Source organism: Saccopteryx bilineata, chromosome 2, assembly GCF_036850765.1.
Source record: "Saccopteryx bilineata isolate mSacBil1 chromosome 2, mSacBil1_pri_phased_curated, whole genome shotgun sequence".
Taxonomy (NCBI): Eukaryota; Metazoa; Chordata; class Mammalia; order Chiroptera; family Emballonuridae; genus Saccopteryx; species Saccopteryx bilineata.
The window spans coordinates 346,461,821-346,483,013 of record NC_089491.1 but is presented as its reverse complement, the minus strand read 5'-3'; the positions used below and the strand labels follow the sequence as shown (position 1 = coordinate 346,483,013).

The 21,193-nt window shown below is 44.3% G+C and overlaps 1 protein-coding gene across 1 annotated transcript in view; it reads right to left on the bottom strand.

The window, feature by feature from the left end:
* CNTNAP2 (contactin associated protein 2) overlaps window positions 1-21,193 on the bottom strand; it is a 1,332,419-nt gene that overhangs the window by 86,453 nt on the left and 1,224,773 nt on the right. Inside the window, exon 19 of the mRNA XM_066262524.1 lies at window positions 2,063-2,299. Coding sequence (XP_066118621.1) covers window positions 2,063-2,299 — 237 coding nt within the window. The remainder of the gene's footprint in view (window positions 1-2,062; window positions 2,300-21,193) is intronic.

The window sequence follows — 21,193 nt, the reverse complement described above, 5'->3', positions numbered from 1 at the left end:
TGCTATTCTCGATTCTGATCCACGAGCTCCGAGGCGCAACAACCCACAAAGGTTAACAGCGCTAGGCTCCCACGTGTTTACGGTCTACCAAAGGTGAGCCACCGGGGACCGTTAGCTCCGAGTTGCAGTAGCAGGTGGAGTCAATGATTCAAGTTGGGAGTGTGCCTGGGAAGGCACGATAGGGGACCGTGGAGACGCCCGTGGGCCCCACAAAACATGCTGGGAAGTAAACAATGAACACAGGACGCAGGGACGGTCTCACAGCATCTGCCAAAGGGTGCCCTTTGGCAAATGAAAGAATCATGAGCGTGTACTGTTAAAAATAAACATACTTTATAATAAAGACAAACACGGGATTCGGGGTGGCTTCCCTGAGACTAAGGAAGCTCAGAAATGACTTTCATTGGAGGTTAGAGATTACTTCAATTCAAATGCAGAACAAAGGGAAAGATGGGCGCTCCAGGCCCCCAGCGCCTGGTTGCCTCTGTTACAGGTCACTTTGCCTCAACAGATTACTCCTTTCCACCCCCTTCTTGCTTCTTCCCGGCAATGACAATGAACACTCAAAAACTCAGGGGATATTCTAGATCCTGCTTTTAATTAGGCTGCACAGCAAACACAGCTGTTATGTCTTAGTTATGATTTTTAAAAATATTTTTTTTATTTATTCTAGAGAAGAGAGAAAGAGTAAGAGAGAGAGAGAGAAAGGGGAGGGGGAGGGTGGAGAAGCAGGTGGTGACCTCTCCTGTGTGCCCTGACTGGAAATTGAACCCAGGACATCCACACGCCGGGTCAATACTCTACTGCTGAGCCAACCGTCCGGGGTCAGGAATATTACTCTTAATGGATATAAAATATTGCATAAAATGGTGACTCCTTCTTTCACTCATTGTACAGGGTAGAGCTTGTCAGCCTTTTCCAGCCCCTATAAATAACACCACGATGAACACCTTCATGTCCAACCTCTGTCTCTTTTTTTGGCTAATTGCTTTAGGAATAATTTAAAAAGGGAAAGTGCTAGGGGACATGTATTTCCTTGTCTTTTTTTTTTTTTAACCTACTGTGCCTTGCCCAAAAAAAGAAGTTTAAGAATTTACTATTTTTTAAAACTTAAGCAGAATTGTGTTGATAGTAATAACAATTCTTGGTCCCCATGGGAGAAGACCTCGACCTTTCAGATGCTACAACCTGCAGCAGCTGTCAGAGAAGGCTGCAGCGCTGAAACACCGAGGAGCAGGCTGGTGTGAGGGAGACTCCACACTGCCGGCGACTCGAGCTCTCTGGGAAATGAGTTGGAGAGATTTGCTCCTTGGTACACCCAAAGTAGTTGCGTTCGTAAGAAAAAGTGATCTGAAAACTCTGTGTCTCAGAAGTCAAGTTCACATGCATTAGGAATGTTTCTACTTCTCTCACAAGGTCCTCAGGCCATTCCTACATTGCCACCAGCATGCCCATTGTAGTCACCATGTCTGAACCTCTCCGGCTCAATGCATAGTTAGAGGTCAAGGTGGTTCCCATATTACATGTATAAACAGACCCCTGCTTGAAAGCAACCTTGATATCAGAGATGTATTTTATGAATGTAAAAATTTGAGAGGGCCGAGGAATGCAAATGTCTCTGGCTTTCTTATTTCTATTGGATGTTCACATGTTCTGTAGGAACCTACTGATCATTGTCATCAATTGGGATAACTTATTGATTTATGTAAAATTAACTTCACCACTTCAAAGTTCACCTCTACTTAGTATAGTAGTGAATGTATTTATTTGTTAGGAACAAAAAAAAATCAAGATACATAGGAAGCCATCTCGTATCAGGTAATATGGTTCTTGTAAGGAACGCAACATGCTTTAGCAACATTACTGCTATAACATGTTGCTATAAAGCCTGCAACAGACTAGTTGTTTTGTGGGTTCTCAAATAAGGAAATGGGGTCCAAAGATGTTAAATGACTTGCTTTACTTCCTGTGAGGATAAAAAGGACAAGCTCAGAACAATCCGGAACCTTACTAGACCATTGTGTCCACACAATATTCAGTGGCCAGGCGTCCCTGTCCTTACCGGTGGGTTTGACGAGGACCACCAAGAAGTCAGTGGTGAGGGAGCTGACGTAGAGGAGGATGCAGGGCGCCTTGGACGTGCTGAAGCTGAACTGAACCTCCTCGTGGTCCAGGTCCGGCGGGGGGTTCTGCGGATCCGGCGAGCTCTCCGACCTGCTGCCCGATTCCTTGCCGCTGGTCCCGGTTGTCTGGAAGTTATACCGGAGCCACATCCCTTCTTCAAAAAATGCACCAACATCTGTTGAGAAGAAAAGAAAAAAGAAAATTGAAAAAAATAAATGAGAACTCGTGTTGGCTGTTAGTTCTGGAGTGGCCTCTATGGCAGGTCACCGAGGATGGACTCTGGCTCCGGGAAGGAGGTCGGGTTGGGTGAACGTCTAGGCAGGCGGATGTTATTCCATCAACACAGATACACCATCAATGAAAAAATTGTGACAAGGTGGTGATCCATACATTTAAAATATAATAGTAAAATTAAGAAATGTCAGTCCTGCCGGAAGAAAAACTTCATGGTTAGCAGTCAGACCAAATAACCAATGTAGGTTGAAGAGCTACATTGCAATGAGGGCAGTGTTTTAATATAAACCACCACTTGAAGGCGCTCTTGGGTGTCCTTATTGAGAAGGTTTTGCTTTGGACAGTCCTTCACACAAGAAAGCCCCCCAACTTGTCCCAGACCCCAAATCCCTGGAGGTTTGTGTCCTGCGTTTAAAATCACAAGGCGTGAAGTTAGAATTGGATTCAAACTTGGCACTGCCAATTCAACGGCTATGTTGGCCTCAGGGGAAGCCACCTGACCAGCTTCTCTCAGCCTTGGGATTTTATCTGGGAAAGGGAGATGAGGAGAGCAAAAACAACAAAAGATAATTGGAAGTTATTAGCATATAATAAATAGTGGCCATTATTCTTATGAAATTAGGAGAGAGGTCACGAACCCCCCAGCACTCTCTCCTGCAGCCTCATCATTGCTAACCTGGTTGTCAATCATTTCCTGGCAGACCAGCCCCTGCAGTAGTTTCTCCTGCTGTGTGCTCCCCAGCGCTACTCCGAAGTCACCTCCCGCCTGGCTAGGAAGCACGGAGGCGCCCTTATGCGCTCTCTACCTGCACCTTTCTGACAGGATTTCCTCAAACAACTTTGCCACGGAATCTGTTCTTCTCACCCCACCAAATCAACAGCATGCAGAATGCATTGTTATTTCATTTTTTTGTGGAACACTGCTCTCTATTACAATCCACAGGAGGGGCACATGTGAAAAGGATTCCTCCATCTTGGAATTCTGAAGTTCACTCTCGTCTAAAGAAATCTGGCAGAGTCAGCACGGCACACAGACTCAGGGTCAGGAGTCAGATTCCTGCGGGTGAATCTTGGCCGTGATACTAACCCCGTGTGTTGACTTGGTCCAGGGACTGAAATTCTCTAAGCCTCAGTTTCCTTCCCTGAAAAATGGGGCCACATGGGTTGATGTGAGGGTTAAGTAATGTATAGCACTGAGCCTAGTGTCTAGATGTATGCTGAACACTCAATAAAGATCAGGTAGTTACCTTACAAAGACAGTTTTCCATGCTTTACTGAGGGCCACAGATGCTACCCTGGACCTCACCTGAGGTCACTGCCTACATGCAGTCTTCCAGTAGGTCACCCTGGTACTGTAAGAGTCGATCATGTGCCGCTTCTCACTGAGTTGTGTGAAAAGAGTTCAATTCACTACAGGCTTCCTGGGGAAAAGAGTTCAATTCACTACAGGCTTCCTGGGGAAAAGAGTTCAATTCACTATAGGCTCAAGTACAGACAGCTATGTCCTCCTAAGCCTTTCCACCTAGAACTCTTACAAACATGTGCATATGTGGATGCATATGTGTATGTGTGCATGCATGAGTATATTGTGCACATGTGTGCACACATGTGAGTGTATGTATGTACTGTGTGCATGCATGAGTATATTGTATGCAGGTGTGTATGCATATATGTGCATGTGCATGCATATGTGTCTGTGCATGTGTGTATGTATGTGTACATATGGGAAGGTGTTGTCCAAATAATGAGGGGTACTACTGGCATTTAGTGAGCAGGGGTTGATATCTTCCAAAGCATGGGACTTTCATGTCCAATTAAGAATCGTCCTGCTCAAAAATGGAAGTGTCCTTGTAGGCAAACGCAGGATTAAACACACACTTAACCCACCCAGTCGCTGCACGTGCTGGACGGTGAAGGTGCGTGGAATGCATCACTGCCCTTGAGCTTCCTGTCCAGCGGCGGGTGTGGGAGGAGACGCACTAGCCACCCGAACACATGGTGAAGGTGCGTGGAATGCATCACTGCCCTTGAGCTTCCTGTCCAGTGGCGGGTGTGGGAGGAGACGCACTAGCCACCCGAACACATGGCGAGACGGTTGTGAGTGCCTGGGGAGTACTCTGTGGTTTTCTCTGCAGGCTGTGTGGTAAGACCCCCATCGTGCTGCCTAGCAGATCCTGAGCTGGCTTTTCCACCTCCAGTGTCTGTTGCGTGCCGGCTGTGTGCCAGGCTCGGTGCTGGGCACCGAGGGTACAGTCCTCGCTCTCAACGAGCTCTCGAGATGCTTTAGACTAAGAAGCATTGTCAGAAGGCTGTGTGGTGAGTGCAGGATCCCGTGTATGTGGCGGGGACCCTGCCACACCAGGGGCACCAGCCTGGTCTCCGGGGCCCTAGAAAGGCTTCCTGGGAAAGAGACATTGGAACCAGGGTGGCTAATTAAAGGTAGAGACAAGGACTAGCTTTCCAGCTGAGGAAGCAGCATGCAAATACACCTGAGGCCGGGTTGCAGGCTCCCGGGCGATGCTTGTGCACACGCGTGTGACATCCCTGAGGTGCAGCTGAGGCGGGACTGTGGACCTGGTGCAGCGGGGAGCTCAGCGGGCCTGCTGATGGGGAAACAGCACGTGCTTCCCGGCTCAACTGGCGACCACCAAGGTGGATCATGAAGGGACATTCAGAAAGCTAAGGATTTTCGATACACAAACCAAAAACATGCCACAGAGAATACTCCAGGTGGATTTTAGAGGCATCATTAACAAGAGATGTTCACAGCTGGTCTCCCAGGTTGTGAACTGACTCCAGCACACACTCCTATACTCACCAGCCTCCGACCCAGTCATGCACACAAACCGTATTTATTGAGCCCCACATTGTGGCAGCTGTCTTAGTCAGCGTGGGCTGCTATCCTAAAGCACCATAACTGGGTGGCTCAAACAACGGAAATGTCTTCTCCCAGTTCTGCTGGCTGTAAGTCCACAGTCCAGGTGGCAGCTGATTCTGTTCCTGGTGAGGGCTCTCTCTCTTCCTGGCTTGCAGACAGCTGGCTTCTTGCTGTGTGCTCACATGGCAGAAAGACACACAGAGAGAGAGAGAGAGCTAGCTCTCTGGTCTCTTCTTATCAGGGCACTAATCTCCTCACGAGGGCCCCACCCTTGTGACTTCATATAAGCCTAATTACTTCCCAAAGCCTCATCTCTAAATGCCATCACACTGGGGTTCGGGGCTTTGGATTTGGGGAAGGCACACACATTCAGCCCCTCACAACAGACTTTCTTCTTTTCATCTTCTGTTGTACACCGATGCTTTCACACCTGCTTACTCCTCTCTGCCTTCCAAAGCTCTCCTCCACCTTGTCCCAGCCACCCCACATCCTGAAACTTCTGTGTAGCTTCCACAGGGTCCTTAAACTTTTTCACAGCCGAACTCCATCACCCAGAATACTATATACCTCTCATTAACTGCTTTTTAATTTATCACTTAGTGAAAAGAAGTTAAGTCAGTTTTACAGAGTGCTGCTCCTAGCGACCGTGGCCCTCACGTCCACACAGGCAGCCCGAGTCTGCATTGGGCCCCGCTCCTCCAAGGCCTGTCTGCAAGGCCCAGCTCTGTTTGAACGCGTTTCCCATTTGGACCCCCCAGGCCCTGTTCGCCTGAAATACAATGTTTCTCTCCTGGCCTTACTTGGCAAAAATCTGCTTTTTTTGTCCTCAAGTGTATCATGCTGATTTTCTTTCTAAATTTTTTTTTTATTCTGTTGCTTTGATGTTTTCTTCAATTTACTGTAATAATTTTGGACTAACGACATTAGACCTGGGACGGGTTAATGTTCTCTCTGCTTGTTCCATGTCCCCAGGTGAACGCGTGGCGGCCGTAGCCACACTCCCACCAGGCTCTCTAAAAGGCCAGGTGACTTCCAGGTCAGTTTCTATGTAATAAATTTCAAGTGTCTGAGTCTGCACAACAGAGAAGAAATCCCAAAGAAAAATCTGTCAAGTTTAGCCTGGACACCACGTGCCACCCAGGAGACTGAAATGTAACGTATATTACTTTTCAACACGTCAGTGAGCTCTATGGACTATGAGTTGACGGTGTTTGAGGTGCAGCAGGGGGAGAGGGTTTCTCACTTGGAGTTTAAGAGGCAGGGGCACTGAACAACTTTCCTAGAATCTTAAACAGGAAGGTGGGTCGTTTGCATCCAGAATTCCAGGGTCTTGCTCCTGCAACTGTGCTAATAACTAGCGTGACGGCATGTGTGGAAGTCAGCAGGTTAGGATGCTTCAGGGAGAGCAAATGAAATAAGGACATCGTTGCGGCAAACCGTTGCAACGGATACGTCCAGCAGCAGGATACATCCGGATAGGATGGTGAGGGATTAACATGGTGTTTGTGGAGGGCAGGGATCAAAATATAAATACATGCGTGTTCGTCCTGCCTTAACCATCAACTCAGCTGTACGGCCCTGGCCAGGCAAGTCATTCAGTTGCTACGGGCTTTAAATCATTCTCACCTTAGAGAAACCTTTCTTTGAACTTGCGTCTTCCTCTGGCTAGCCTCCAGTCTTTCCATGTCATCTTTTTTTTTTTTTTAATAAATTTTTATTAATGGTAATGGGATGACATTAATAAATCAGGGTACATATATTCAAAGAAAACATGTCTAGGTTATTTTGTCATCAAATTATGTTGCAAACCCCTCGCCCAAAGTCAGATTGTCCTCCGTCACCCTCTATCTAGTTCTCTGTGCCCCTCCCCCTCCCCCTAACTCTCTCCCTCCCTCCCTCCCATGTCCTCCCTCCCCCTCCACCCTTGGTAACCACCACACTCTTGTCCATGTCTCTTAGTCTCATTTTTATGTTCCACCAATGTATGGAATCATGTAGTTCTTGTTTTTTTCTGATTTGCTTATTTCACTCCTTATAATGTTATCAAGATCCCACCATTTTGCTGTAAATGATCTGATGTCATCATTTCTTATGGCTGAGTAGTATTCCATAGTGTATATGTGCCACATCTTCTTTATCCAGTCTTCTATTGAAGGGCTTTTTGGTTGTTTCCATGTCTTGGCCACTGTGAACAGTGCTGCAATGAACATGGGGCTACATGTGTCTTCACGTATCAATGTTTCTGAGGTTTTGGGGTATATACCCAGTAGAGGGATTGCTGGGTCATAAGGTAGTTCTATTTGCAGTTTTTTGAGGAACCACCATACCTTCCTCCATAATGGTTGTACTACTTTACAGTCCCACCAACAGTGAATGAGGGTTCCTTTTTCTCCACAGCCTCTCCAACATTTGCTATTACCCGTCTTGTTGATAATAGCTAATCTAACAGGAGTGAGGTGGTATCTCATTGTAGTTTTGATTTGCATTTCTCTAATAACTAATGAAGCTGAGCATCTTTTCATATATCTGTTGGCCATTTGTATCTCTTCCTGGGAGAAGTGTCTGTTCATGTCCTCTTCCCATTTTTTTATTGGATTGTTTGTTTGTTTGTTGTTGAGTTTTATGAGTTCTTTGTAAATTTTGGATATTAGGCCCTTAATTGAGCTGTCGTTTGAAAATATCAGTTCCCATATAGTTGGCTGTCTGTTTATTTTGATATCAGTTTCTCTTGCTGAGCAAAAACTTTTAATTCTGATGTAGTCCCATTCATTTATCTTTGCCTTCACTTCTCTTGCCATTGGAGTCAAGTTCATAAAATGTTCTTTAAAACCCAGGTCCATGATTTTAGTACCTATGTCTTCTTCTATGTACTTTATTGTTTCAGGTCTTATATTTAGGTCTTTGATCCATTTTGAATTAATTTTAGTACACGGGGACAGGCTGTAGTCGAGTTTCATTCTTTTGCATGTGGCTTTCCAGTTTTCCCAACACCATTTGTTGAAGAGGCTTTCTTTTCTCCATTGTGTGTTGTTGGCCCCTTTATCAAAGATTATTTGACCATATATATGTGGTTTTATTTCTGGGCTTTCTATTCTGTTCCATTGGTCTGAGTGTCTATTTTTTTGCCAATACCATGCTGTTTTGATTATCGTGGCCCTATAATATAGTTTAAAGTCAGGTATTGTAATGCCCCCAGCTTCATTCTTTTTCCTTAGGATTGTTTTGGCTATTCGGGGTTTTTTATAGTTCCATATAAATCTGATGATTTTTTGTTCCATTTCTTTAAAAAATCTCATAGGGATTTTGATGGGAATTGCATTAAATTTGTATATTGCTTTGGGTAATATGGCCATTTTGATTATATTTATTCTTCCTATCCAAGAACAAGGAATATTTTTCCATCTCATTGTATCTTTTTCGATTTCCCTTAACAATGTTTTGTAATTTTCATTATATAGGTCCTTTACGTTCTTTGTTATGTTTATTCCTAGGTATTTTATTTTTTTTGTTGCAATCGTGAAGGGGATTATTTTTTTGAGTTCGTTTTCTAATATTTCATTGTTGGCATATAGAAAGGCTATGGACTTTTGTATGTTAATTTTGTATCCTGCGACCTTACTGTATTGGTTTATTGTTTCTAATAATCTTTTTGTGGAGTCCTTCGGGTTTTCGATGTATAGGATCATATCATCAGCAAAAAGTGATAGCTTTACTTCTTCTTTTCCGATATGGATGCCTTTTATTTCTTTGTCTTGTCTGATTGCTCTGGCCAGAACTTCTAGCACCACGTTGAATAAGAGTGGAGAGAGTGGACAACCCTGTCTTGTTCCTGATTTAAGGTAGAAAGTCCTCAGTTTTATGCCGTTTAATAGGATGTTGGCTGATGGTTTATCATATATGGCCTTTATCATGTTGAGATATTTTCCTTCTATACCCATTTTGTTGAGAGTCTTAAACATAAAATTGTGTTGTATTTTATCAAAAGCCTTTTCTGCATCTATAGATAAGATCATGTGGTTTTTGTTCTTTGTTTTGTTGATATGGTGTATTACGTTAACCGTTTTGCGTATGTTGAACCATCCTTGAGATTCTGGGATGAATCCCACTTGATCATGATGTATTATTTTTTTAATATGTTGTTGTATTCGGTTTGCCAGTATTTTGTTTAGTATTTTAGCATCTGTATTCATTAGAGATATTGGTCTGTAGTTTTCTTTCTTTGTGCCATCCTTGCCAGGTTTTGGTATGAGGGTTATGTTGGCCTCATAAAATGTGTTTGGAAGTATTGCTTCTTCTTCAATTTTTTGGAAGACTTTGAGTAGAATAGGAACCAAGTCTTCTTTGAATGTTTGATAGAATTCACTAGTATAACCGTCTGGGCCTGGACTTTTATTTTTGGGGAGATTTTTAATAGTTTTTTCTATTTCCTCCCTGCTGATTGGTCTGTTTAGGCTTTCTGCTTCTTCATGACTCAGTCTAGGAAGGTTGTATTGTTCTAGGAATTTATCCATTTCTTCTAGATTGTTGTATTTGGTGGCATATAATTTTTCATAGTATTCTACAATAATTCTTTGTATTTCTATGATGTCTGTGGTGATCTCTCCTCTTTCATTTTGGATTTTATTTATTTGAGTCCTGTGTCTTTTTTCCTTGGTGAGTCTTGCCAAGGGTTTGTCAATTTTGTTGATCTTTTCAAAGAACCAGCTCCTTGTTTTATTGATTTTTTCTATAGTTTTTCTGTTCTCTATTTCATTTATTTCTGCTCTGATTTTTATTATCTCCTTTCTTCGGCTGGTTTTGGGTTGTTTTTGTTCTTCTTTTTCTAGTTCCTTAAGGTCTGAAGTTAAGTAGTTTACTTCGGCTCTCTCTTGTTTGTTCATATAGGCCTGAAGTGATATGAACTTTCCTCTTATTACTGCTTTTGCTGCATCCCAGAGATTCTGATATGTCGTATTTTCATTTTCATTTTCATTTGTCTGTATATATCTTTTGATTTCTGCGCTTATTTCTTCTTTGACCCATTCATTTTTTAGAAGTATGTTGTTTAGTTTCCACATTTTTGTGGGTTTTTCCCCCTCTTTTTTGCAGTTGAATTCTAGTTTCAAGGCTTTATGATCAGAAAATATGCTTGGTACAATTTCAATTTTTCTAAATTTGCTGATATTGTCTTTGTGGCCCAACATATGGTCAATTCTTGAGAATGTTCCATGTACACTAGAGAAAAATGTATACTCTGTCGCTTTGGGATGAAGTGTCCTGTAGATGTCTATCATATCCAGGTGTTCTAGTATTTTGTTTAAGGCCACTATATCTTTATTGATTCTCTGTTTGGATGACCGATCTAGAGCCGTCAGCGGTGTATTGAGGTCTCCAAGTATGATTGTATTTTTGTTAGTTTTTGTTTTAAGGTCAATAAGTAGCTGTCTTATATATTTTGGTGCTCCTTGGTTTGGTGCATATATATTAAGGATTGTTATGTCTTCTTGATTCAACTTCCCCTTAATCATTATGAAATGACCATTTTTGTCTCTGAGTACTTTTTCTGTCTTGTAGTCAGCATTATTAGATATGAGTATTGCTACACCTGCTTTTTTTTGGGTGTTGTTTGCTTGGAGTATTGTTTTCCAGCCTTTCACTTTGAATTTGTTTTTATCCTTGTTGCTTAGATGTGTTTCTTGTAGGCAGCATATAGTTGGATTTTCTTTTTTAATCCATTCTGCTACTCTGTGTCTTTTTATTGGTAAGTTTAATCCATTTACATTTAGTGTAATTATTGACACTTGTGGGTTCCCTACTGCCATTTTATAAATTGCTTTCTGTTAGTTTTGTATCTAGTTTGATTCTTCTCTTTTGTTTTTCTATCATTTGTTTTTGTTTGTTTGTGTTCCATACTTCTTTCCTCTGTTGCTACCTTTTTTAAGTCAAGTGTTTTTGTGGTGGTTTTTTTAAGGGTGGTTACCATTAAGTAATGAAAAGGGTACCTACCATATTCATTGTAGTACCCTATCTTATAAGTATTTCTGCACTTCATCATCCTTTGCTACTGTTAATCTCCATCCTCTCCCCCCTTTTTTTCCTTTGTTGTCACAGTTTAAGTTTGGTTTTATTGTGTTCTTGGTGGAGCTGTTACTTGTGGTGTTGTTTTCTTTTGTTCTTTGAATCTGGTTGGAAAACCCCCCTTAGTATTTCCTGGAGTGGGGGCTTTCTGTTGATAAATTCTCTCATCTTTTCTGTATTTGTGAATGTTTTTATATCTCCTTCATACTTGAAGGATAGCTTTGATGGGTATAGTATTCTTGGCTGAAAGTTCCTCTCTTTCAGGGCTTTAAATATTGGGGTCCACTCTCTTCTAGCTTGTAGAGTTTCTGCTGAGAAATCTGATGATAATCTAATAGGCCTTCCTTTATATGTTGTACTCTTCTTTTCCCTGGCTGCCTTGAGAATTTTTTCTTTGTCATTGGTTTGTGTCATCTTTATTATGATGTGCCTTGGAGTGGGTTTGTTGGGGTTAAGAAAACTTGGTGTTCTGTTTGCTTCTTGAATTTGAGGCTTTAGTTCCTTCCACAGGCTTGGGAAGTTCTCGTCTATTATTTGTTTGAGTATATTCTCCATTCCATTACAAGAGGTATTTGAGTCTGACTTGGATGCGAATATCACTGCTTCGGAGCTGTCCATCACCGTGGACTTCAGCTGATAGAAAGCAGCATCAGACGAAGGGGCAGAAGAAGTCTTTGTCTTTGTGATGTTTCATTGCCTGGAGACACACCCTGAATTAAGATCAACTGTATTAAAGTGGGATGCTCATCTGGTTTGGGAAGCTAGCTAGAACTTAAGTCGTGAATTTGATGGCTGCCGGAAAGGAGACGGGAAGGTCAACCAAGATGTCTCTGGAAATCACGTTTGCCATTTTTATTCTGCTTTTAAGTTAGTTGTTTTCTTTCTTCCTATTTTTCTTTCCCCTAGGAAGCTAACATTAAATATCTTCAGAAACTGAGAAATTCAATTGGAAAGGTGGTTTCTAGACAATGTTCCTTCATCAGATATCTACCAAACCCCCAATTTGTGCTGGGGGCTGGGGTACAGGGGATTAAAAGATATTAGCCCTTGTCTTGAAGCAATTTACAGTCAGACACTGGGACAGGTGTCATAGGGGTGTAAATGTAGGAAAGAGAAAAGGGAAGCCACACCCATTTCGGGGGCCTGGAGGAGGTAGCATTAGGCCACATTATTGCAAGAGGGGTCGTTGGAGGCTCCCGCCCATCGAGAGTTTACTGAATGCTGATCTCATTGAGCTCAGTGAGTCTAAAAGACGGGGTCTCTGCTGTCTGGTACCATTCTGGGGCTATGAGACCAACATACAGGAGACAAAGTAACACAAAATGAAAGAGGACAAGATAGTTGGTTAGGAAATGTCCAGTGCTTTGATGCACAGCACAGATTGCTCAAGGAGGGAGTTGTCTTAAAAGGCATCCTGAAGGAGCTACATGGGAACAGAGCCTTTTAAGGGGAGGCTACTCCTGAGAAGGCAGAAGGACATGGGAAGAAAGGTCCTGCAGGGGGCATGAGTGGGAGTTAGCACCACAGGTAGGGATGGACGGTAGTGAACCTGGGACAATGGAAGGTCCACTGAACTAGGAGGTGCATGTCTGTGATGAATAATGGGAAGTAAGGGCAGGTCAACCCAACGGCAGCAGCAGATACAACTGGGCTCACGGCAAGAGTGGTCAGAGGATGACCATAGTTGATATAAGAGACCACATTGGACAGCCACACCCTTAGGAACAAGGCAGGAGACACACAAGCACAAGAGCAGGAGTCGGCAGGCCCACAGCTCGGTCCAGGCTCCGCCACCGCCAGCCACAGGAATCTCCTTAGGTCTCCAGGTGCTCACCAAGAACAAGTTATGACTGTTATGGGCCCTCGGCACGTCAGTCCGCATGCGCCCCTTCCTGCCCGGAAAGCTATGAAAAGTTGTGTTTTATGATTATGTGGGTATAAAGACAGATACGTTAAAATATGTATTAAAATACAGTGTGTCCGTAGTCATGGTGAACTTTTGACCGGTCACAGGAAAGCAAGAAAAGATGATAGAAATGTGAAATCTGCACCTAATAAAAGGAAAACCCTTCCAGTTTCTGTAGGATGATGTGGCAGCATATGTTCATGCACAGATGATGACGTAACACTGTGTATACGGCGGAGCAGCCCACGGCCATGCCAGTCGAGATGTGGACGGTACAGAGGAAAGTTCAGTGTGTTCTGTGGCTCGCTAAATTCGAATCTGTGACCAAAGTGCAATGTGAATATCAGTGCGTTTATAACGAAGCGCCACCACATAGGAATAACATTACTCGGTGGGATAAGCAGTTGAAGGAAACCGGCAGTTTGGTGGAGAAACCCCGTTCTGGTAGGCCATCAGTCAGTGACAAGTCCGTAGAGGCTATACAGGATAGCTACCTAAGGAGCCCTAAAAAATCTGTGCGTGACCCCACATCGAACTGCACTGAATAGGTATGAAACTGGGAGAGTTTTCCTTTTATTTGGTTCAGATTTCACATTTCTATCATCTTTTGTTGCTTTCCTGTGACCGGTCAAAAGTGCACCATGACTTTACGGACACAGTGTAGTTTCTCTGACCTAAATGTTCATATTTTACTTATAATATTAAGACATTATCATATTTTTGTAGGCCCCTAACGTCACAGTAGGCACTGTGCTGACCTTAGCTAATGGCTCAGTTGGCCCTGGTCCTCTCTGCACCTTGGGCGGGCGGGGGGGGGGGGGGGGCGCAGAGCGGCATTGGATTCTAACATCTTGACCTTCTTCTAAAAGTCTGAGGTTCGGGGCCCAGCCTCTCAGCTTCATACATATTTGCTCTGAAAACAACAATAGAGGGAAACAATTTGCAGAACAGGGAAAGATAAAGAATTAATTATTTTGTAATTATAGAATACTAGGTAAAAATCCTCTCGCTCCAAAGTGTGTTCATCAAAAGAATAAATAATCTTCATTAAACAAAGAAAAAAATAAGTTGATTAAAAAAAAAGTATGCGTTCATTATAAAAAAATTCTAAAAGCACCAAAAGATGCAAATAATTTATAATCTCCTATGCTGCTTTTGCAGGATAAAAAACAAAACAAAACTACTTGTCACAAGAAAGTGAGAGGGGACAGAAATTGCTGCACTTTGAGTAAAGTTAAGAAAGCTCGATTTCATTGCCTCTTCCCTCATTCTGATCTGAATTTCAGAGTGTCTAGCATTCATTCTTCCTGATTTGTGGTTTGTTGTAATGGCTATTTCCATATTTCGTTGAAAATAGATTTTTTTGGGTCCTTTATTTACTTCTTTTCATATATCAGTGGTGTCGAGAGAAGAAATAAAAATGTCCTTATTCTCCTATATTTTTATTTTCACTTTTCAGCAATCATTCTAATGCGGTATCGATCATTTTTATGGGCGTTCACGAGTGCAAATATTTCTTTTTCATATTGTCTACATTTTATTTATCTTGAGATTGTGCAATCTTTTCTTTACTCTCTCTCCTAAAATTTTCAATTACAGTTTACTTTCAGTGTTATTTTTATACTCGTTTGGGGCGTGCAGCACGGTGGCCAGACAATCCTACAGGGGGTGGGTGGGCAAAAGCAAGTCTGCAGTTGTGAGTCCATGAAACAGTGTCTTCTTGTATTGTTATTTATGATACTAATAATAATCATAACCTGCCTGTCTTTTTCTGTAAGTACAAACAACTGTAAGCCTACTTTTGCCCACGCCTGTATATTTCTACTAGACCAGTATTTCTCCAGGATGGATTTGTTGAGTATTATTACTGGGTTAAACAGAGTGTCGACAGGTTACATTTTGATGGATACTATCCGACTGACCTCTACAAGTTCATTTCTGCAGAGGCTCCGACGGACTTTGTCAATGTCAGAATCCCCACCCCTGTCCACTCCAGGACGGCAGCACACGGAGCCTTTGAACCCAGGAGGTGACTTCACTGTTACAAATGGGAGCCCGTGCGGGCTCGCGGCAGCCCTCGAGCGGGGACCTTTCTCGGTGGTACATCAATCTTGCCAGACCTTTCTCCTGAATTCCTTGTTCTTCGGGGATTAAAGCGGTCAGACCTGCATCCTGAAGAACCATTTCTGGCTTATTCACAGCGATGAAGGGAAGGAAGCGGGAGAACACCTGTTGCAGGGCGGGGACGCGGGCATGGCCCGTTTAGGGGCGTCTTCTTGGCTCTGCACATGAAATCAATGTTTATATCTCCCCTCCCCCCTCTCCACATGTGGCAATCCAGCCTCAGCAAATAATATAAAGTACCGAAACACCAGTTACATACACATTTGCTGCAGTATTACTTACAATAAAAAACTGGAAACAATCCCAAGAGCAGAAATAGAAATCACCATTTCCCTCTCGTGCAATATTTAGGTTAAACAAAATTCGGTAAACCCACTGGATGGAATATTAAGTGGTCTTTTTCAGTGATGGGTATGAAGACCGAGGGGGTTCAAGGGAAAACGTTTATGCTGTATGTGCTAATATTACATACAGAGTGATCCATAGTGATTAGAAGAGCCTACACTGATTTCAGGGACTCGGAAGACATTTTCCTACAGTACCCTATTCTAACAAGAATAAATAACTAGAGCTTATCCATTCAGTGATATGACTGAGTTACAGCACCAATACAGTTAGCCTGATTTCCGGGCCCTGGTTGCCAGGGAAGCTGTGTTTGCTGGTGCAGGGCTGGCCTCAGATGGTCATGAGAGAAGGGTGGCTTGGACAGCCTCCCCACCCCCAGGATGCCTTCTTCGAAAGCCCCTCTCCCACTCTCTGTCCTCACAGAAGTCACTGTAACCACCTCCTGGAAGCTTGTCCATTGTCTCCCTCACTCCTCAACAACACGGGGCTCCATGGGGGCTCAACCTCAATCACTCAGTGCACATTCGGGGATCCTGCTCTCTCCCAGACCCGCACCGGCTACTGCCAGTGATGTCAGTAGAGTATTGGGCCGCAGTGCTGTCCCCCACCCAGATGCAGGGTTGTTGCAGAGGAATTCGGTCCACACCTGTGAGCCCGGGGTCTTGGTGCGGCCCACGCATCCTTGCTCCCGCTACTCGGCACTGCTCTGTCCTCTGGCCAGAGGATCGTGTCAAAATTGTGGCGCCAATAAAATAGCTATTCTCCGGACAAGGATGAAAGAACTTACAAGCCAGGACGTGGCTGGCCAGCATCCTAGAATCCAGGGTAGGTATCCTAGTCCGTTTGGGCCTCTGTAATGAAACATCACAGACTGGGCAGCGTCTAAACAACAGAAATGACTGCTCGCCGCTCTGGAGGCTGGAAGCCCCAGAGGAGGGTGCCAGCTCTGTCTGGGGAGGGTTCTCTCCTGGGCAGCAGACTTAGGGCATCTTTGAGTGCCCAGCCACGGAGCTCTGTAGGCTCTCTTTAATAGATCCTAACCCCACTCACAAGGGTGGACCTCATCACCTCCCAAGGCCTCTCCTTCTAACACTGTCACCTTGGGAGTCCAGGTTCTAACCTGTGGATGTGTGTGTGTGGGGAAACGAACAGCCAGGCCACAGCAGTAGGCACCCCCCTTATAAACACAAAGCAGGTAAGTACATAGCTGCCCCTGCCTCTTCCTCCCCTTCCGATGACTGACCCTCCCCTCCCCAGTGTGTGCGCTCTCTCTCTCTCTCTCTCTCTCTCTCTCACACACACACACACACACACACACACACTCTCACACACACACACTCTGCCCGCATGCACGTCCAGTCATCATTTTGGTAGCTTCCATGTTTTGACTGGGTTTCTGAGTCCCGGTCATCAGAGGAGGGTCCTGGCAGTGCTGTCCATCTCCAAACGAGCACAGAGACGCCGCGACCTTCTGTAGCTGTCAATCAGTGATTCAGAGCATGAACCTCGTCTGTAAGGAAACTCGCGGGGCACGGTCTGTGTTTACCCTGCGAATCACTTCCTCCGTTGGAAAGCAGTCTGGAGTGTTGCCTCAAGTTGGAATAATTTATTCCGTCAGGCTCCTCATGTCCCTTGTAGCATTCTTCACGTTACATATTTGTAGAGCAAGGTCTCTGCTATTAACACAAAAGCACGGATGTTGTATGGGGGCGGCGTGGTGAAACACAGAGAAATGTTTTGTTTTCTGCACCCTAGATTAGAAAGGTCCATGCAACTCTGGCTCTGTTTTTCTGTGGTGTGTGTGTGTGTGTGTGTGTGTGTGCGTGTGTGTGTGTGTTCACTCAGTCACATAGGGATAGCATCAGGACAGGCAAAGAAAGAACTTACTCAGAACTTTGGGACTCAGGCAGGCACTCAGCCATCATGGTGGCAGGTAGGACACACACACACACACACACACACACACAGAGAGAGAGAGAGAGAGAGAGAGAGAGAGAGAGACACGTGGGCAGGATGTATCAGTCACCATCTATGGAGTCACTAACTTGCCGTTATACAGAGGACGATGACCGAGGCAAGTGTAACAAGTCGGTGCAATGGAATGCTTTCAGGGGAGCTGAAAAACGTGAGAAATTCAAAAGCAAAACACTCTGAACAATTCATCCTGTTGGCTTGCGAAAGAGGTGTCTCAGCTGGAACCGTGAAGGTCGTACATGAGAAAAGTCGTGTTATTTTTGTAGACGTCACATGAGTTAGAGCTCTCTCTGGCTATTTCAAGGCCGTTTGGGAGACCGGGGAAACGTCGCTGCCAGCTGAGCCCGTGGCCAGGTGTCATCCTCGTTCCCTGGGCATGTCTGCTTTAGGGTCCAGTAAGACTTTGGCAAAGGGAAAGGAAGAGTGTGGGACTCACCAGCTGCAGGTGAGGTGCTTTTACTGATTCCCTTGTAGCTGGGGATTCTGATGAGCGTGGATGTCCCTGAGTTCTTCAAGGCACGGGGGAGTGAACCCAGAGCTTGCCACCCACTGTTTCTTCATGGAGACATTCTACGTCTCTAATGGAGAAGAAGGTGCGGGGTGAGAGAGACTCTCCAGCTGCCAGCACCACGTGAGCCTGCAGTGAGCTGCTCTGCGTGCCCCCCCCCCCACGTCCTCCATCAGACAGCGTGGCTCCTACCCAGTGGCTTGCTTTACGACAAGAACACCATGCTGGTTGGGTATGTGGTGGAGAAAATACCAGGCTTGGAACTAGGGCCTGGATTCCAATTCCAATGTTGTTTACCAGCCGTGTGACTTCAGATAATAAACTTAACCTCTAGAAGCCTCAGTTTCTTCATTGTTCAAAAAATAGAGGAGTACTGCCCTGGCTGGTGACAAAGTAGATAAGAGCGTCATCCTGAAGTGCTGAGTTGCTGGTTTAATCCTGGGGGGGGGGTCGTCGGCTTGATCCCAGGGTCACAGGTTTGAGTCCCGGGCAGGGCACACATGAGAAACAATCAATAGGTACACAACAAAGTGTAACAATGGGTTGATGCTTCTCTCTCTCCCCCCCTCTTCCCCTCTCTATTAAAAACAAAACAAAACAGAAGTACCTACATCTGAAAATTGCTGTGATGAATAAATAAGGGAAGATACTGTGATAATAGTTATCTCGGTGCCTGGAATAAAAGGAGGCATTCGGTAGGATGTCAGTTGAGTACAATGTAATATCATTTCAACCAAGAGATACTTTGATTTTTTTTTTCCTGACAAAAAGAGCTTCCTGTACGCTTGACAATTTAAGACTAATTGAGAAATTGCTGAAATAAGTAACCCAATGACATTTGAATGTTGGGGAGAAAGCTGGAAGTCTGAGCAATGACAAATTCATGATAGTAATAGCAACAGAACGGCTCGCAATAATAGTCCTTGAAGTTTTTCAAGAAGTTATGAAGTGTTCTAATAACCACACGGGGCTGTAGGACATTATACAAAGTCACACAAGGTAACACTGTTCCTTATTTAAATAGGAGACAGGGAGGGGTGCCTATATACCTGTTTGAAATTTATAACATGGCCTACTCTTTTAATCTGATTTATAGAACTTAATTTATATTTTTAACTGAATTTACAAGATTCTACTCTAAGAGACATTTTATTATTATTATTTTAAAAAGGGATTATAAAAGGCAACAGGCTAAAGCAGACCTACTTAGAAGGGATGCAAGTTAGATTACTTCAGCAGGAGAGTTTTAGCAAGCATTTTACTCATAACCTCATTCATCTCTGACTCTGAAAGCTAAGGAGCGGCCAGCAATGGACATGTGCAAACATTCAGGTTACATTCAGATTAAACATGAGAAATCCCCGACCTCATTAATCTGAACAGGAGCTGTCACTCTTCGTAAGGGGGTGGGAGGGGCAGAGGGGTTCTTAGTCACTTGGCAGGAGGGGAAAGTTAGAGATGAGGTTTCTAGCATAGAGCGGTCACATTTTATCTCTTGGAACTCTGTAAGTGTCCAAGGAACTGCTACGAGTTTCTGAAGACCTCCACATTGGCCCCACGAGGACACTTCGGACCCCTCCCGACTTCGTCTCATGGGTGCCCACTGCTGTTAACGGTGTGCCAGGCCAAGAGACGTGGGGCAAGTCCCTGGCGCAGACCGGGATTCCGTCAGGGCTCACGACATCCAAGCTCCAGATGACGGTGACGGCAGCAGCAAGCTGTGAAATCCGGCGGCTCTGAGATCTGCAGTCTGGCTGCACCTGGGCTCTGTGAGCCTCCGGACAGCACCTGCCATGGCTAGGCAGAGATGCGGGCCGGCGCTCCTGTAAACACCCAGGGCTGTCTCTAACCGTTCTGTTTCTATCACTATCATGAGTGTGTCCTTGCTTGGGGAGTTCAGGGTAATCCTGCTTCACTGTTCTGAGTGATATGAACTTTCCCTCCCTAACTGAATAAAACTAAAATAAGTAAGTAAGTAAATAAATAAATAAAAACTACAGATTAAAAACAGAACAAAAGTAGTTTACAATAGTGTTGGTTGTGTGGTGGCTGGTCGCAGGGTTAGGGTGGAAAGGAATGGAAGATTTAGAGAACGGTTTGGAGTCCGGAGGTTGGCAGAGAGAATGAGTGATTCATGCAGGGACTTGGGTTGGTGACCCTCCTTTAAGTTGTATCTGACTCGTTGTTTTGTGTAACAGAAGGAAGTTCACTGAATGACTGCAAGGGTAATCGTAAGTCATTTGTACTAGGCTAACGAAAGCGAGTTTGCAACAAGGCAACTCAATTTTACAATATTGACACAAAATCTGGTACTGTTAGAGTTAATTAAAGAGTTCTTAGAAGACCTCCTTTCACCAGAAAGTAGGGATAAAATGTTATCTGCACATTAGTATGGGGCTTTAACAGCTGCTCTACCAGTAGCGCCGTCCAAGCAGACCCGTCCACACCCTGGTCTCACTCGGGCACTCTGTCTCGCTATCCCTTTGTGTCACAGGTGGCCCATCGCCTCCTCTTTACCCCAAACCTAGTCTCATTTACGTTGGACTTCCTCCTTGTCTGTCTCCTTCTTCCCACACAGCTGGCTTTCAGTCAAGGTCTCCCTATTTCAATACAATTATGGCCAGTGTAGATGAAGAAATTAAATTATCAAGGCCTTGGCCGGTTGGCTCAGTGGTAGAGTGTCAGCCTGGCGTGTGTATGTCTTGGGTTTGATTCCTGATCAGGACACATAGGAGAAGTGACCATCTCTTTTTTTTTTTTTTTTTAAATTTTATTTTATTTATTCATTTTAGAGAGGAGAGAGAAAGGAAGAGAGGGAGAGAGAGAGGAGAGAGAAGGTGGGGAGGAGCTGGAAGCATCAACTCCCATATGTGCCTTGACCAGGCAAGCCCAGGGTTTCGAACCGGCGACCTCAGCATTTCCAGGTCGATGCTTTATCCACTGCGCCACCACAGGTCAGGCGACCATCTCTTTCTCTACCTCTCCCCCTCTTGCTTCTCTCTCTCTCTCTCTTCCCCTCCTGCAGCCATGGCTCGATTGGAGC